At 28.6% G+C, this 19,543-nt stretch overlaps 1 protein-coding gene across 1 annotated transcript in view; it reads right to left on the reverse strand.

Moving 5' to 3' along the window:
• Window positions 1-20: 20 nt before the first annotated feature.
• Window positions 21-19,543, reverse strand: part of LOC100208044 (trafficking protein particle complex subunit 9) — a 66,015-nt gene continuing 46,492 nt past the window's right edge. Inside the window, exons 11-21 of the mRNA XM_065812302.1 lie at window positions 6,911-7,106; window positions 6,676-6,752; window positions 6,319-6,586; window positions 4,474-4,571; window positions 4,286-4,346; window positions 4,139-4,193; window positions 3,993-4,052; window positions 3,066-3,159; window positions 2,838-2,936; window positions 1,683-1,801; window positions 21-465 (exon numbers count right to left, since the gene is read on the reverse strand). Of these exons, the coding sequence (XP_065668374.1) occupies window positions 217-465; window positions 1,683-1,801; window positions 2,838-2,936; window positions 3,066-3,159; window positions 3,993-4,052; window positions 4,139-4,193; window positions 4,286-4,346; window positions 4,474-4,571; window positions 6,319-6,586; window positions 6,676-6,752; window positions 6,911-7,106 (1,376 nt within the window). The 3' untranslated portion in view covers window positions 21-216. The remainder of the gene's footprint in view (window positions 466-1,682; window positions 1,802-2,837; window positions 2,937-3,065; window positions 3,160-3,992; window positions 4,053-4,138; window positions 4,194-4,285; window positions 4,347-4,473; window positions 4,572-6,318; window positions 6,587-6,675; window positions 6,753-6,910; window positions 7,107-19,543) is intronic.

The raw sequence follows: 19,543 nt of genomic DNA on the forward strand, positions 1-19,543 counted from the left end.
TGCAAAGGAAAAATGAATTGTTTTCTAATAAATATTTTTTCACAGATATTTTGTAGTGAATCAAATGAGTAAAATTACAGGTAAAAAAAAAATACTTCTGAAAAAATATTGAAAAATAAGTTAATACTAAAAACAATATTATAAAACCAGTTTTTGCTTTAAAGTTTTTTATATACAATGAAAAATAATTTTAAGTGTTTTTATTATAGCAACCAATTATTGAACTTTTATACAAAATGTACAAGCCCAAACGTCTGCTTCTTTAGATTTTAATTTAGTGTTCATTAAGTTAGAACTTAAAGATGGTAATCTCACATTTAACTGTTCAATAGTATTTAGTCTATGATCGTTCATTGTAGGCATTCCAAACAGTTTGCTAACACTACATAATACATCTACCATATAGTCTCCTTTGTAAAGAAACAAGAACCCACACTGATGGATAAAATTTTCACCAACAGCTATCTAAAATAAGAACATTGATTTAAAAATGTTATTTATATTGTTGAACTAAACCTTTCAAAAATACCCATTTTCATAATACATGACACTAAAAAAAAATTGTTTATAATAAAACTAGGCATATAAAAGTATAAAAAAAACTTTTCAAAAACGTTTTAAACTTCCCTAATTAACAATCTCTAAGTAAGTATGTTTCTAAGTAACAACCTCTAAAAAATTTTTAATCTGTGACAAATCATTTCAACAAAAAACCTATTTTATGTTAAAGTTGTTTAACTTTTTTTATGAACAATTGTAAATTTTTTTAAGCAAAATGATTAAATTATTTTAGGCTGCTTAACTGTAGCTTCACTCAAGAATAAAACACAAAATTAACTGTTCAAGCAAAGTAAATTCAGCTCAGTTAAACAAAACTTTGCAAAAATATTAGCTTACAAAAAATACTTATATTTTTAATTATTTAAATCAAATTAAAATAGCTACGAATATAAACTATTATATTTATTTACAGTAAATTTATCTTATAATAAACCTGTATTTGATTTAAATTACACTTTATCATATATTTAATTTAATATACTTTATTGTATATTAAATTTATGAGAAATAATAAACAATTACACAGGAGTTTAATTTTTAATAATCAGATTTTTAGTTATACTCCTTGCTTTTCTTTGTAAAATCATATTTGAAATAATCATAAGCCTACTCAAACACGCATTTAATGTATATTTATAAATTTAAACATGCTTTTATTGTATATTTATAAATTCAAAAATGCCACTATTGTATATTTATAAGCTAACTCAAACATGCTTTTAGTATGAGATTTATACTTACACTGTGTAAATGTTCATTCTCACCTATCTTAACTTGAAAACCATTATCATGAAATAAGTAAATGTGACAATATGATCACACCAATTCAATATTGTCCTTAGCTTACACATTCACTGAATTGCATTTATGTTCCTGTTTAAGTTTGTGGAACTAAAATGTATGAGGGTATGTGCTTACCTCAGCATTTGCATGGGGTACATTATTTCAAAGGGAAAATCTTAAAATGCCAGATTTAACATAAACCAGACCAAACAAACTATTGTTAAACTTTTGTACGACTAAAAATATTTATTATAAGAAAAAAAAAAAAAAGAAAATTAGAAATCAGGACAACTAATGTTAAATAACCTACATAAACTAACATTAAAAATTCAACTAACCTTTTTTATGCTTTTTGAGAGAGAACCAAATGGTATATACAACTCTTTCATATACTCTGGAGTTCTTTGACATCCTTGATAAGTTTTAATGTGAAGAACCAGGTTTCCTACCTCATTCCCTTTGTTATTATTTATGAAAATAGATAATTCAGTGTAAAGTTTTGTTTTGATACAGTAAAAAAGTAAAATATTTTAATATATCATACCTCGTAACCAAACAGGGCCCTGGTTCTAGCAAAATTTAGGTTTTTTATTAGACCCAACTCCGGCCCCAGCTACATAGTCAAATTAGACAGAGCTAAATTGTTTTATTGGTTTTAACAGTATTTAACTAAGCATTTAAAAAAGTGTAGAAAATATTTTCATTTGTTCCTAAAAATCTTGTAATAAAAAAGTTCAAAAAAACCTCAGCATTTTTGCAACTTTTTAATATACTTTTTGCAAAAAAACACCCTCACCCTCAATAATCAGTTAAACAATCTCATCTTTCCCTCACCCTCAATAATCAATTAAACTTACTCTCACCTTGCCCTCACCCTTAATAATCAATTAAACAACCTCACTTTCTCCTGACCCTCCATAACTAATTTTTTTAATTTGCTTTTTGAAGTGTAAAAATTATGATTAAACACACTCTCATCTTGCCCTCACCCTCCATAATCACATAAACACTCTCGCTTAGCCCTTAATTAAGCAGTAAAAACATTTAGCCAGGGAAAGTTAAGATAGTTTGAACATATAGATCATATATAGAACATTTAAAAAAACTTGTAAAGTAAAAATTGTGAGTAATCAAGAGATGTTAGAAACTGCTCAACCCATGCAACCCATTGCAAAAATCACTTGACACCATCCAACCCATGCAACCCATTGCAAAAATCACTCAACACCATCCAACCCATGCAAGGAAAAAGAGTAAAATGAAAAAATCAAATGATAATGATGAAGATAATGAAAACGATTTTTAATTAAATCACTCTTTTTTAAATAGGATTGACCTCTGAATAATTGCAAAACAAAAAATTCATCACATTTCAATCGAATCCAGCTAGTAAGTCTGCCCATTGTCTTATTATATCAAACCTGGCCCCAGTTAAAACCATGCCCAGATCAGTTACTATTTATAGTGTAACAAAATGTTTTTAAGTATCATACCATGAGAGTTTTTTACGTCTATTGTCATTTTAACCAACTCTCCAACAGTTGAACAGACAATATCTTCTTCATTCAATAATTTATCATTTATATTTATAACTAAAGAGAAAATATCTTCTTCATTCAATAATTTATCATTTATATTTATAACTAGAGAGAAAAAAGAGAGCGTTAAAACTAAAAAAAAAAGAAAAAATTGTAAAAAAAAAAAACTAAAAAAATTATTACCCATATTTATAGGAGTGGGTTTTAATTTGTTTACAATGTCTGAAGTCACCTTAAAGCCTTGTAGATATGTTACACCATCATAGTTAGTTCCTGACTAAATATGTGTCAAGTTGAAAACTTTTTTAAAAATTAAACTTTTTTTAAATTATTTTTAATTTTGTTGTGCAGTTTTTATTATGATTAAAATAAATTTTCAAATTTCTTTTGAAGTCTTTTGCTCTTGCTTTTGAGTTTGGCAGGTTTTTCAAAACTAAGTTCCAGTTGTTATTTATTTGTTATTTTTAATTTTACCTTTTAATCTTGACTGAGTTTGTTACTCGACTGATTATTATTGGCACTTGACTGATTAATATTGGTATTGCTAATTTCAATTATTTTCTTCAATTGCTAATTATTTGGAGGAGTGACATAAGTTTAAATGTATGAAAGGCTATTTGAAAATTATTGCTTTAATAACTTGTATATTATATTATTGCACCTAATATTGTTTTTAATGTCATTTTTTTGAATTTATTTTTTATTATAGTCTAATTTTTAATGTAACAACTATGAAGGGAAACTTATTGCTTGTAGTTGTTGTTGCTGATATTGAGATAACATACTTTTTAGTCAGAAAATTTTTTATATGAATTAGTGTGTGTGTTTTTTCCTTAAATCTAGCTTTATAAATTGGTATACCACAGTTAAATATTTTTAGAAAAAATAAAAGATGTTTTATAAATAAATTTTATTGTTATATTTGTTTTCAAGTAGTTTCCTGCTTTAATTTTAATTAAAAAAAGTTAAATTTAGTGGTGGATAATAAATAGTATTTAAATAAATAAATAATATAATTTAAAAAAAAACTTAAAACTTGATAAAAATTTTACATATATAATAAAATATTACAATTAAATATTTTATAAGTTTTATAGTGTAAAAAGATACTAGTCGCCAATTCAACCAAATAGATTCAGCTACAAACTTTTGATAAACACACTCTATAGTCTATTTTTTTTAAAAAGAAAGTATTATTCTTTATATTTAAAGTTTCAAAAACAAATCACCTCCAAAAAAGTGTTTTTTGTAATTACCTCCATTATGAATTCGGAAGGTGGTAGATTAATTCGTGGATGATGGATCTGAATACTGAAAATAGACAATTAAATATTATACTATTAATGGATTAAAAAGACTTTAATGGATTAAAAAGACAAATACGCCAGGGATTTTAAAAAAACCTTATACTCTTCTTCGGCTCTAACACTTGCACTATAGATTTCTGACAGCATTTGGGAATGTCTACAAAATAAAAAGAATTGATTATTATGTTTATAATTTTGTAATAACTATGCTAATGTGATTGGCATAACTATAAGAAAATTATAACCATAAAAATTTAAAAGTAACCAATACAAAAAACTTTTACCAAATTTAGCATTTTCAATTTTTGAGTTGCACTCTAGATCCATTGTTATTGAAGTCATATTAATTGCATTGAAGCATATTAATGAGCATGTTGGATGTCTTAAATAAACATAATAAAATTAATAAAATGAAAATTAACAACCAATTAAAAAAAGAAGAAATAATTCTATTGCTTCTAAAAGAAGATTAGAATTCATAGAATAAAATTGCTTTTGAAAAATTTTAATAAGTATAGACTCAATAATTCTAGTAAATAACAATTAAAAATGAGTAATTTTTGAATAACTTAAGCTATTTAAAAATAATAATAATACTAATGCACAGATTCACTATTAGGCAACCAACAATATTTTTTGCTATTGATTATCTAAAAATAAAGAATCCCCAAAATACAATTGTTTTACATTCAATTATTATGCATTACATAATGAATATGCTGACATTGATCAACATTAGTCTCCTACCTTCCCTCTTCCCCTTCCCATAAGCTAGAGTATGAAAGTTGAATTAGATGAGTTCAATATTATGAAAAAAAGTAAAGCAACAAGTTATGTCTGTGGATAGCCAAGCAAATAAAAATACAAGATATCAAAAAGTTATTGGTGTTACAATTCATCATTTTATGAACTTTGGCACGCAAATTTTATGAATAATTTTGAATAACAATAAATAACTTTGAATAACAATAAATAACAATAAAACAATAAGAAAGTTACAAAAATTTTTTACAAAATAAAGTTTTCCTTGTGCAATAGCATTTCACAATGGAAACTTATAAAAAGCCTGATATACTTATACATATACATACATATATATGCATATATATGTATATACGTTTGTATATATAAATATGTATATATATATATATATACACATGTATATTTATATATAAATATGTATATATATATATATATATATATATATATATATATATATATATATATATATATATATATATATATATATATATATATAAATTAGTAAAAAACACTTATCTAACTTTTATCTTCAATAAAAGTTAGATAAGTGTTTTTTACTAATTTATTATTGCTCTGTTCTTTAAGAACATTGAGCACTCTATTTGTAAAATGCACTAACATAATTTACACATATATATATATATATATAAATATATATATTTATATATATATATATATATATATATATATAAATATACTTGTATTTATATTTATATTATATATATATATTTATATATAAATATACTTGTATTTATATTTATATTATATATATATATATATATATATATATATATATATATATATATATATATATATATATATATATATATATATATATATATATATTTAAAAAAAAGTAATATAGAAAACTGGAAAAATTCAATTAACTGATACATTGGTTGTCTTAACCATTAAAAAAAAAATAGTAATAAAACAGTGAAAAAATATTCTGAACTGAAAAAGCAAACATCATTCTAGTCTAGGTATTGTTTTAGCGGTTTTAAAAAAAAAAAAAAAACTTAATTTCCTCAATTATTTTAATGATATTTACATAATATATATTTTATTTTAACTTTAAACACTAAGAGTTGCAAAAAGCCGCTTTTTATAATAAATGGTATACATTTAGCATTAGTAGAGGTTTATATATATATATATATATATATATATATATATATATATATATATATATATATATATATATATATATATATATATATATATATATATATCAATAACTTATATTGAGTGTTTAAATAAGCAGTCTGATATCATCCTGAAAGAGTCTGCTTCCGGGGGTTTCAGTACATACATCAACTGATTATATAGGTTGAACATGCGAGGAACATGTATAAAATGTAAAATACCTTTCAATTTCATTTACAGCAAAGTCATATAAGACAAGTGAAGGCATCACTTTTATTAATGTATTCCACATAATTTTTCTAGTATAACCCATTGAAACTGCCTCTTCACATGAATATGTTATAGATAACAATGTTTCAATCTTATCTTTGCTATTACACAACTTCCAAGATTTTGCTGGCATAAGTTCAACATCCAAAATTAAAGCTTGACGAGGGAGAAGCGGAAGTTGAGATGACACTTGCTCTTCATTAAACAAAATTTGACTATCTACAACAAAAATTATAAATTTAGTAAAGAAAACTTGTTATTGTAAGTTCAAAACAAATAAAAGTTGAACTGATTCAAACAAGAAAAACCTTCATTTTTCTCTTTAAAACTCAGTTTTGTGATGGCCACTTTTCCAGTATTTTCTAAAGTTAACTTTCCATTGCAACTAAATTAGTAATTAAACCTCAATAAATTTGAAATATGTACTAATCAGATGTCTTGTAGTTGTCAAACTTTTTTGATTCAAAAATACATATTTTATCAAGTGAATAAATTTGATTTAAAATTTAATAAAGTAAACAAGTGAAACATTTTCAATTTTACCTATGACCTTGATAAACATTGACAGAAGTAAATAAAGTTCTATAGTTTTTGTCTTCAGGATCTAACATGCTGGCACTAGGAGCTCGAGGAAAAGTGCTGCTTAATCTAAGTGCAGGCATTGGAGGTGTAACTTCTACAATTATTTGAGTTGGTAAATAAATTGTGTTGGTGATACCGAGCACTGCAACTTTATAACCTTTTTTTAAAAAAAACATAATTTGTATATTTTATTATATATTAAAACTTGATTATTTTATAATTGTTAAAAAATTATTATTACATAATAAATTATAACTAGATAAATAACATTATTAAATAAATTAATATTACTGCATTAATAACTACTATTAATTAAATAATTATTGATAAATAAACAATTATTAATAGGTAGTTATTACCACATAAATAATTATTTCAACATAAATATTTATTACTAGATAAATAACTACTAATAGGTAAATAATTATACATAAATAACTGTTACTAAGTAAGAAAATATTATCACATAAACAATTGTTTCTGCCTAAAGTTACTGAGTTTAATCAGTATTGTTTCAGTTTGATGATAAAATTTTTGTGATAGAATTAATTTTAAGGTCATTAATGAGTGGCGCCAATTATTAGCAGCTTATTAATGAGTGGCGGCAAAGTTCATATTGCTTTGAAGCTGACGCCATTTGAGTTTAAAGTTTTTTGTCCACATTTAAAGAGTCTGCATTATAGTTATTTAAATGTTTTTCTTGCAACATTAGATTAAATTCAGTGATTTTCTGGTGATAAATACTGCTCCTTTCTTTATTTAAAAAATTTTTCATTTTTTCAATCTAAAAGAAATATTAAAGTGACAGAAAATCACAAATTACAAAAAGAGAAAAAAAGAAAATCACAACAGTCTGAAAATTCACATTTTTTCAATTTCAATTGTATTTTTCTTTTATTAACTTCTGATAAAATTTAAAAAAGTATGCATCTTTAAAGTCTCAAAAGACTTTTAGTTTTTGGTAACATTTTGATAACCAAAAAGTCTTCTTTAAGCGCAAATTCTTATGTATTCATCTTAATAATTAAATTTTATTGTTATAAAAAAATCTTAATTATAAAATACACATGAATTTTGAGATAATATTTGTCTTGATCTTTTCAGGGCCTTTGGGAGCACCAATATCACCCAAGTCAAAAATAAAAAAGGATTTCTGCTTAACAAATAATTCCCTGGATTGAGAAATGGTTCATTAATCAAAACTAGCATATGAATCAAAACATTAGCTTTAAAACTAATAAACAAAAAATCAATCAACAAAATCTTCAAGATAGACACTTAAAAATCGATGCCCAAATATCGATGGCATTGTCGTAGCTCACCTTTTTAGCCAAATCTTGTTCAATTGAAATTATTAAATATCAGTAACGTGATTCTGGCCCATGGTTGAACGAAGAGAAAAATTTTTTGCTAAAGAGAAATTTTACTTAATTTTTTACTAAGAAAAATTTTAGTTTACTAAATGATCATTCACCCCAGAAACTGACTCAGGAATAGTGTTGAAAATTCGGAGCATGATGCAAATGTATGGAAAAAGGCTTTCATTTCAAAGATTTGACTGAGATTTACTTACTTGAAAACTGTTTTGTAGGCATTGTTTTAATGGTGAACGTCTTCAATGAGATTCTCTTTGTTAACATCTCTCGGATAAAACAGTGCAAGTTCACAAGCTTTATTTTAAACGGAGAGATCATTATTATTCAACCAGACAAATGAATACATATTGCCAACCATCCTGCTCACCTCAAATCTTAAATCAATCTGCTGAATCAGACTATCTAAACCAACATTAAAAACGTTCACTTTGAATTCTTTTGTTTGGCTGTCATAGAACTAGGCTGTGTTTGGTGCCTCACTGTGCAAGCGCTTTAGTTTAGGCTTTCTTTTAGAAAAGAGTTCAGTTTCGAATCCTAGCAATCCAGCAACAGCCTCTTGGAAAATTTGCAACCAAGATCCCCTAATCTGTTTAAGATCTTCCAGCAACTGTCCAATCAAAAGTAGCTTGTTATCAATGGAAATTGCTTCAGATTGTCAAAGACGACTAGCAGTAAGGGTTTAATACCAAATCATAACTAGCAATACAAATTCAAAAGGTGATTATAGTTTTTCTAAATCTCATGCTTGGCTGAGCTGCTCACTAGTCAGATCCAGGTTTTCCATGGCATGTTTAAAAACTACTTGACTGTTGACACTTTTAATAAAAATAGCAAGTATGCTCAACTTACTATTTTTATTAAAAGTGTCAACAGTCAACTTAACATTAATGATCTGCTTTTAATAGTGCTGTTAAACTAATTTTTGATCACGTAAAAGCTTTGAGAAAAAGATTAAACAACTTTAAAATGTTCATTTTCATTGTATTTTGCACTTTGAGAACTTATGTGCATAAGTTTAAAATATACCTTAAGAGATGAAAGTTGTTGCCGAAGTAATTAACTTAATTAAAAACAATTGGTTAAAGCACCATCAACTAAAATTGATGGTGCTTCAACTAATTCTTATACAATATATGGCTATATTGTGCAAACTATTAATTAATAATAAGAAATTATGAGAAGAAATTAAAACTTTTATGAACAATAATGGTCATAATATAATTGAACTTTGGGATGACAATGAAATAATGAAACGGTATGAACTTGTAACCAAATGTTACAAGGTGAAAATATGTTGACTATTGATTGTTATCAATTACAGGTAAACAATTTAATTTATGAAAATGACCATAAAAACCTCTTTATGTATTCTACAGTGTTGCAAAATTGCTAGAAAAATTAAATACTAGAACTTCATACATGCAAAACTTTTGGAAATGATGCAAATACTTTTTGCCCCATTTAAGGTTGAGTGAGTACCTCTGAATTTACAAATAGAAGTAAAATTATTACAATCATTGAGCTAAAATGCTTGCACAACAGAAATAAGACCGAGTATTACCAATAATATATCCTTGAAGATAAACTTTTTAAATTTAAAAAACAATTGGCAATGTGCAATAATCAGCATGAAACTACTTACCACTGCAAATCTACTACAAATTGGTAAAAACCTGGTAATAATATATGGGCTTCAGCACATACATCGACTATCTTAGTAGATAAATATATATTTTTCTTTCAAGAAACGTGGTAAGGGGCATGGAAAACAAGCCTTAGAGAGGATAACATTATGAAACGCATCATTGTGCAATCTCCAACAAGTTCCTCCAAAAAAGTTTGCACAAAAGGTTCTAATGTTAGTATCAGCACATTTTTGAGTTGCCTCAGCAAAGAATTAAGGCTAAAGTCGTTTAAACCAGCTAAAAAATCACAACTGACACCTTTGATGAAAAAGAAAAGATTAGAATTCGCCAAATAGCACCAGCAATAGACCAAGAGTGATTGGGGGAAAGTTTTATTTTCTAATGAACCAACATTACAACAGTTTGTTGTTCAGAAAAAGCAAGTTTACATACCCATTGGAAAATGATTTGACAAAAAATTTACTATTTCGACCATGAAACATTCACAGTCAGATGATCAGGGTTTTGACCAGCCTGATGGCACTGCGTATAACGCGGAATTCTCAATTTTTTCAAATTTCCTAATGTTCAAAAAACTATTTAAAAAAAAAACAAAAAAAAAAAACAACCTTTAATCCTGTTATTAACAGGCTTAGATTTTAAGTGTTACGCAAGAAATGTAGAAATACTTAGTACACAAAACGAAGAAAATAATTTAGTTGATCAAAAACAATTACTTTCTTTACAAGAGAAAAAGCGTAGAAGTCATTCATTCAAAAATAAAATCTTTATTTTTTAATTGACATCAGTTGTTCTTTAGTTTTTTTATTTCACTTGTTACATTGTTTTTTTATTCCTGTTTTTTATTTTAGAACTTTTATTTACAATAAAAATTTTAAACCAACAAATGCTGTTTATCTGTAGTTCTCCTGTATCTCCTGTCAGATCAGGTTATCCTGCTACTGGTAACATGTAATCCAGTACAATCTGCTTCAAGTCCTGCTGCCTTGTAGGATACGCCTTTTTAGGCAAAGGCTAGGAGATGCCAACTCCGATTTAAAACACCCCCTGACTTGGGGCTCTTGGTTGAGTAAAGGCTAGAGATGAGGTCTCGATAAAAATACTTATCTTGGGCAGATGTTAAATGCACCCAGCTATTGTCTTGTAGAAGGCCTCCTAGGCAAAGACTTAAGGGGTAAACAGATTCTATCTGTTGACCAGCCTCGCACCCCTTCTTCATCTATTAGGCTGGCGCAGATGTATTTTAATACATTGTTTCCAGTTTAGGATGTTGAATGCTGGATCTTCTTGACTCAATGCATGGGTTTTGCTTGTGTCTCTGTTTTTATGACTAGGCAACTCATTCTATTATCTCCTAATGAGGGTACAGCTCTAAAACTCAGTTTTATGATTCTGAGGCCGGCTGGTAATCAGGTTTCCCAAACTCTGTGGTAGCTCTCAGAGAGACTGATTCCATCAACAGCTGAAAAATATCAAAGTATTTAACAGTGCCATGTTGCGCATGGATGGTGTCCCTGTTTGTACTTTTGGTGTGCATTGCGGAAGCCACATTTGAAGCCCTTTGTTACGGCTTAAGGTTTATTAGTAGTAATGAGGCAATTGCTTGGGCTATTAAGCAGTGTTCTGAGTACTATCTATGCTTTGAGTCAAGTTCTTCAATCTAATTTAAAAATGAATAAAGTACCAAAAACTATAAAATACAAAAAACCATCATCATCACCAAGTTCTCTAAACCTATCATTCACTAATATTCGTGGTCTTCGAAGTAACTTTTCTTCTGTTGAGTCTTATCTCTTGCAAAGTTCACCAGACTTACTTGCTCTTTGTGAGACTAATTTGAGTTCAGCTGTCTCATCTTGTGATCTTAGTGTTGATGGTTATCTTCCTTTAATTCATAAAGACTCCAATAGTCACATGCTTGGCCTGGGCATTTACATTCATAAGAATTCACCCATTTGTCGTGAAACTAGGTTTGAATCCACAGACTATTCTTTTATGTGCTTTCGTTTAGCACCACTTCACTCTATTGCCTTTCTCTTTGTTCTATATCGCTCTCCTTCATCTCAAGACTGCACACTTTTTGACGTTATTTCTGATCATATTGACCAAGCCCTCTCTCTTTATCCATCAGCTAACATAGTTGTTGTTGGTGACTTTAATGCTCACCACTCTGAATGGCTTGGCTCTAGTGTCAGTGATTCGGCAGGCATTAAAGCCCACAACTTTTGCCTTTCTCAATCCCTAACTCAAATAGTCAACTTTCCAACTCGCTTTCCAGACAACCCAAATCATTTACCTTCTGTACTCGACTTATGCCTTGTTTCTGATCCTAGTCAGTGCTCAGTCTCTCCACATTCACCCTTAGGTTCTTCTGATCACAGTTTGATCTCTCTAAAACTAATATCTCATTCTTCTTCATCACCTGAATCCCCCTATTATCGAACCTCTTACAACTACAGTAAAGCTGACTGGGATTCTTTCCGTGATTTTCTTCGTGATGACCCTTGGGTAGAAATCTTTCGTCTTCCAGTCGACAAATGTGCTTCTTACATAACTTCGTGGATTCAGGCTGGCATGGAATCTTTTATTCCCTCTCGACGATTCCAGGTCAAGCCTCACTCTCCTCAATGGTTTTCCTCACACTGTGCTGCTGCGATTGCCAATCGAAACCGTTACTTCCATATTTATCAGCAAAACAACTCTCCAGAAAACAGACATCTGTTTATTACTGCTAGAAACCATTGTAAAAAGGTTTTTGTCTAATGCCAAAGCCCGCTATTCTCAGGTCATGAAATCTCGTATCTCATCTCAAAAATTAGGCTCTCGTGACTTCTGGAGAATCTTTCATAGTATTAATAATAAGGGCAAATCTTTAATTCTACCTCTCTTATATGGTTCAGACTTTGTCACCTCACCTTAAGACAAAGCTGAATTGTTTGCTTAAAACTTTTCATCAATTTTATCTCTTGATTCCACTAGTTGCTTTCTACCTGATATTGCCAACAAACAGGTTGATCCATTGCTTGACATTCATATCACTCCAGCATCTGTATCTAAAGTGATTTCCTGCCTAGACTCTTCTACAGCTTGTGGCCCTGACAACATACCTGTTATTGTCTTGCAGAAGTGTTCTCCAGAGCTTTCAACTATACTCTCAAAACTATTTAACAAGTGCTTATCAGAGTCTTGCTTTCCAGCCTGCTGGAAAGCGGCATCTGTTATTCCTATCTTCAAAAATTCTGGAGAGCGATCCGATTCGTCTAACTACCGCCCCATAAGTCTTCTTCCTATCATAAGCAAGGTTTTTGAATCTTTAATTAACAAACACTTAATTTCTCATCTTGAATCGAATAACTTACTTTCTGACCATCAATATGGATTTCGATCTTCTCGTTCTACAGCTGATTTGCTAACAGTAATAACTGACAGGTTTTATCGTGCATTAGATAAAGGTGGAGAGGTTAAGGCCATCGCTCTTGATATTTCAAAAGCTTTTGATAAAGTTTGGCATGCTGGTCTTCTCCATAAGCTTTCTTCTTATGGTGTATCCGGCAACATCTTTAAGATCATTGAATCCTTCCTTTCCAATCGTAGCATAAAAGTTGTCCTCGATGGACAACACTCTTCTTCTTATTCTGTAAGTTTAGGGGTTCCTCAAGGTTCTATCCTTGGCCCTATACTCTTTTTAATTTACATTAATGATCTTCCAGATATTCTCACATCTAAGGTGGCATTGTTTGCTGATGATACTACCATTTATTCTTGTCGTGATTAGAAACCATCACCCTCTGATTGCTTGTAGGGGGCATTTGAGCTTGAAAAGGATTTCACTTCTGCTACAGCATGGGGCTCACAGTGGCTGGTGAACTTTAATTCAGATAAAACTCAATTTTTTTCAGCCAATCGTTATTGCAATAATTTAGATCTTCCTATATTTATGAACGGTGATGTACTCGATGAGTCACCTACTCTTCATCTTCTAGGATTCACTCTTACTTCCAATCTTTCTTGGAAACCATATATCAAATCAGTTGCAAAATTAGCATCTGCTAAGGTTGCATCTCTTTATCGAGCTTGTCACTTTCTTACTTCGGATTCTATTCTCTATCTCTATAAATCTCAAATCCGGCCTTGTATGGAATACTGTTTCCATATCTGGGGCGGATCTTCTAATGATGCCCTTTCTCTTTTAGACAAGGTGCAAAAACGCATTGTAAACATTGTTGGACCTGCTCTTGCAGCCAACCTCCAACCATTATCACATCGTCGTAATGTTGCTTCTCTTTCTCTTTTCTACAAATACTATAATGGGCACTGCTCTAAAGAATAGTAGATGGCACAAGAAACTAGCGTTTCTTGTGCCATCTACTATAATTCATTCTCGTGTTACTCGTCATTCAATTAAGTGTCATCCTTTTTCTGTGACTGTTCCTAAGTGCTCCAAAAACGCTTATTCGTCTAGTTTTTTTCCTCGAACATCGGCTCTTTGGAATTCGCTTCCTTCATCTTGCTTTCCTGATTCATATAATTTGCAATCTTTTAAGTCGTCCGTCAATCGTTATCTTGCTCTACAATCTTCATCTTTTCTCTTTCAGTAACTTCCAACTTTGATTAGTGGCTGCTTGCAGCCTTGTTGGAAGCGAAGATGTTTAAAAAAAAAAAAAAGTTAGTAAAATAAGAAAGATCTTAGCATAGTAATTATTCAAAAAATGACTTTTGTGGAGGTAAATGTCATTTAGAAATTACTTTTAAAAAAAGATTAAAAAAAATTTTTTTAAGGTAATTAAAAATACTGTTAAACTAAATTTGCGGGTAAAGCATTTTAGTGTAAGTATTTTAATATTTAGTTAATAAATCATTTGTGTTTATAAATGTTAAAAATCATTTGCGTAAAACTTAAAAAAAGAATACTATATTTACATAAATTTTTATATATTTTTTTTAAATCTACAAATCAAAAATTTTAATAAACTAATAAAAAAGTTTAATTTACTAAAACAAAATTTACAAATACAAAAATCAACTTTTTTTTTCAATTTACACATACTAAAGTTACAACTTAGAGAACTGTCGCTAATATTTACTTGCACGGTCAAATCTCCACTGGCCGTAGTAGTTTATTGAATTTAATTCTAAAATACCATATAGCAGTGAAAGTTCTTATTAATAACATTTTATTCGACAGAAATTCTATTCGATTAAAAAAAATTCACTCAAAAGACATTGACGTTTTATTTGACTAAAGCAACAAAAACTTTTTTAACAAGAAAAACTTTTTTAACTTTTAACATTCTATTTGAACAAAATTCTATTCTATTGAAAAACGTTTCGCTTCGAAGGTCTTAATATAAAAGATTAAGAAAGAATTCTATATTTACAGCCATACACAGCTGTTGTAAATAATCGTTTAAACTTTTTTGAAAAATTTAATATAGTTTTTTTTTATCATATTAAATATTACTTAAAATAATATTTCTTTTAATTATTATTATTTAGAAACGAATTATGCAATTAAAGTAGATCTGAGTATCACATTGTTAATTATTTATTTGCAAATAATAAAAGATCGTACTTGTTTTCTTGCTACCAATGAAAAGACTATATAAAATGATATAAATATATAAATATATAAAATAATATAAATATATAAAATGATATAAATATATAAAATGATATAAATATATAAAATGATATAAATATGAAAAAGATTAAGAAGATTGCTAAGAAAGAAACAGAAACAAGTTGAAAAATAATCGGTTTTATAAGTTTGCATTAATAAAATATAAATTTTCTGTATTTAGTATTGGCGCAACAAGTTTTGCCTAGAAACTTTTATAATGTATGACCCTTTTTTTTTTTTTTTTAAATCATCAGACAACGGCAACCTAAATTCCCAATATTATGATAATGTTGTATAAATTTTATATATTCCTGGGTAACACCCTGATGATATGGGGTGCCATAAGCAAAAACGGTACACAGCAGGTAAAAGAAATCAACAGAGATGTAGTCAAGACAGTAAAAGCTGCAACCAAGACTAAGACATTTGGACTCAAGACCAAGACCAAGACTGAATACTTCAAGACCAAGACCAAGACATAAAAAAATTAACCCAAGATTAAGATCAAGACTTTGAAAGTTTTTACAAGACTTTTATAAGGGATCAAGAGGAGATTAGAAAATAAATCTTTTTTTCCTTTTTTTAAGGTTTAATTAAAAATATTTATATACTTTTTTTTTATTTATTTATGCATTTTTATTCATCAATCAAAAAAAGAATACATAAACAAATAAAAAAACAATAATATAAATAATTTTAATTAAACATTAAAAAAAAAATTAAAAGATATTTTTTTATATTTCATTTATATTTATATTATATATTATTTTTTATTTATGTTAAAAATTTCAGTTAAAATCTTATCAAATCAACACGACAAATTCTCATTGAGAGCGGGAAGTTGCAGCAATCTATGGTTTGTTATTAATAACTAATCCATTCATTGAGTTAGCATTTTTTGTAAGAATCTAGAAAGTAAAAGATAGTAGAGGTCTGAGACCAAGACAAAGACCAATACTCTAGGCTTTCAAGACCAAGACTAAGACCAAGACTTTAGGCTTCGAGACTAATACCAAGACCAAGACAGTTAAATATGAGTCTCGAGGCGCCTTGAAACCAAGACTTTGATCTCGAGACCTAAATCTCTGGAAATCAAGGAAGACAATTGCGTGTCACTTGTGGCTAGTATGCTTTGCCAACTAGAAGCATTCATTGATGCTCAAGGAGGGCATATAAAATATTGAAATGTCTTTGTCATGACTAAAATAGTAAAATATAGTAAAATAAAAGATCTAGCAATACAAAATAACTTTGTTGACATAAATTCATGTTTTTCAAAACTATGTCTTCTGAGGGGTGGTCCAATAATTTTGCAAATGACAATAAATTTCTCCTTTATTAGTATATACATATATACAACATACATTATTTGCACAATATACACATTATACTATTACATTATTAGAATTTAATATTTTAAAGACAAAAAAAATTAAAAGATAATAGTTATAAATAATAAAAATGATAGAAATCATCTAAAACAAGTTTATTATCTAAATATTAACATTCCAGTTAATGTTTAAAGTTTAATGTTGTCTTAAGTCATTTTTAAGTGAATTGTAACACGAAAAAGGGCCATGTCACAATAAGTATTTTTTTTTCAGAAACTCAAAAGAACTGTATATTAGGCAAAGAAAATAATATTTCATTGTTTATAGTTATGGTACAGTGTGTTATGTATTGAGTACTAAAAAAAGTTTGGTCTAAACATGCGCTTATAGAAATACTTTATATTAATATAAAAATCTCAATTTTGAATAAAATGTGCCCTTTTTCAAGTTCAAGTAGTTTCTAGGCTTTTTCTAAACGCATTTCTTAATGTTCACACAAAATTTCAAGCAAGGTCTGAAAGCAAATTAGAGCTGATAAACTTTTCATTACTTTGTTTTTTGTTATTAGAAGGTTTCCCAAAAACAAAACTTTTTTTAACATTCAAACTGGTACTGATATGAGTAAGTTTACTATTCAGTTTTATTTTAATTTTATTTATGTATTTAACTTAAAAAAACTGAACAAAACAAGACTGTTATTTGTTGACACGTAAGTTTATATACATTTAGGGGTTATCTATAAAGTATGTACACTCATAAGGGGGAGGGGGGAGGTCTTCAAAAAGCGTACTAAAGCATATGGTTCAATTTAAAAGTACGTACTTCGATTTTCTAATTTATCACAATTAACCAGCTAATCAATAGAAAAGTTAAAATTCAGACTATAGATCCTAGTTTGCTAACATAAAAAGATGTATGGCATAGGGAGTAGAGGGTTTAGCTTCCCTATATGCACACACATGCATGGGCGCAAATTTTTTGACACCCCCTCCCAAAAAAAAATGTAATTTACAATATTGTTCAGCGAAATTTAAAATCTGTTGATAAATTTGAATTTAGTTTTAGATATTCAAGTTGAAAATTTTACTACATTAGTGCCCTCACGTTTGGGGAAGGAGGGGGGTGGTGGGCAAGCATTTCAAGACTTTTTGTTCCCAGGCCTCCGTCATACCAATTTTTTGCGAGGCCTCCTCATTTGGCATACACATACTTAAGTTTGGAGTTTGCACAATGTGTGAAAGTGTCCTATCTGGAGCATCAAAAAATCCTGTGGGCGCCCACACACACATGCCACTCCTTATATACTGGCCCTGAATAAGGCATATTTCAGGCAACCAATTTTTTGAGTAAGGCATATTTCAGGCAACCAATTTTTTGAGTCAACAAAAAACAGGTTTAGCAGTACCATGGCTAATGGACGACCCCTTATATAGATGTGCGTATATTTCAGTATATTTTATATTTCTCTGTATTTATATGTAGTGATTTCGCCGGTTAACCGTTTCAAAAACCGGATAACAGTTCCCATCATTTTGCGGTTAACTGACTATTCGGTTACGGAGGGGGTTAATAAAAGGAGGGGGGATTTTTTATAAAAAATTTCAATTTATAAATTCAAATTAAAAAGTTTTTTACAAAACACGAATAAAACTTTTTAATTCTAGCGCGGCTTGCTGTCAAATGCACATTTTCTATCAGCCGTTTTATCATAGTTTCGATATAATTTAATTTGCTTTTACTTTGGTGAGAAATAAACTAAGTTCGACGATTTTTAAAGCTTGTTTTCGCTGAACTTTTTGTTTTTATTTGTAACTGATATAATTATTTTTTAATTTTTAGGCCGATTTTCATAGAGTTTTTTTTTTAAATTTAAGGATATAAATTTAACTTTGATAACAAGTAAAAATTAATAAACTTGGGGTCTTAATAAGCTTAAGGTGGGTGGGAAAAATAATCAAAAATTAATAAACGGGGGGGGGGGGGGGGGGGGGGGGGGGGGGAGGGAGGTGACGTTTATTAGGAACTCGAGAGTAAAAACATGGAAAAAGACATTACAAAAAAATTACACATAAAGTCGTACAAACATATTAATAACCACTATCAAATATATATATGCACTATAATTACAAAGCCACTTGACGTCACGGAACATTCTAACGTTTAACTTATTATAATTACAAATTATAAGCCCTGCAAATTTTTTTATATCAAAATGTTTTAATATCAGCGGATTTTTAAAAGCATTCTCTCATATAAAAAAATTTGATCAGGAAAAGAAAGATGTTATAAAGTTAAATTGCGTGTATTTAAAAAACTTATTGTTATGCGGACATAGATTGAAGCATGGATAAACTTGAATGTTCTCAAAACATCTTGGTCCGGAATAATAATTTAAAGAACATTTGATAACACTAAAATACCGCCAAATCTACAAATAAACGAATTCTATTGGTTTAAAAAACACGCTGAGTAAGCAAAAAAATTTCCAGAATATTCCGAAAAATCTTTCTTAAAAATGAATTGTTAACGTTGCATAAGTAATAAGTAATACTTTGAGATTTCTATTGCAAATTGTTATAAGAATATATTATCAAACAAAACTGATTAAATTAACATTTAAA

The sequence above is a fragment of the Hydra vulgaris genome, chromosome 12, assembly GCF_038396675.1.
Source record: "Hydra vulgaris chromosome 12, alternate assembly HydraT2T_AEP".
Taxonomy (NCBI): domain Eukaryota; kingdom Metazoa; phylum Cnidaria; class Hydrozoa; order Anthoathecata; family Hydridae; genus Hydra; species Hydra vulgaris.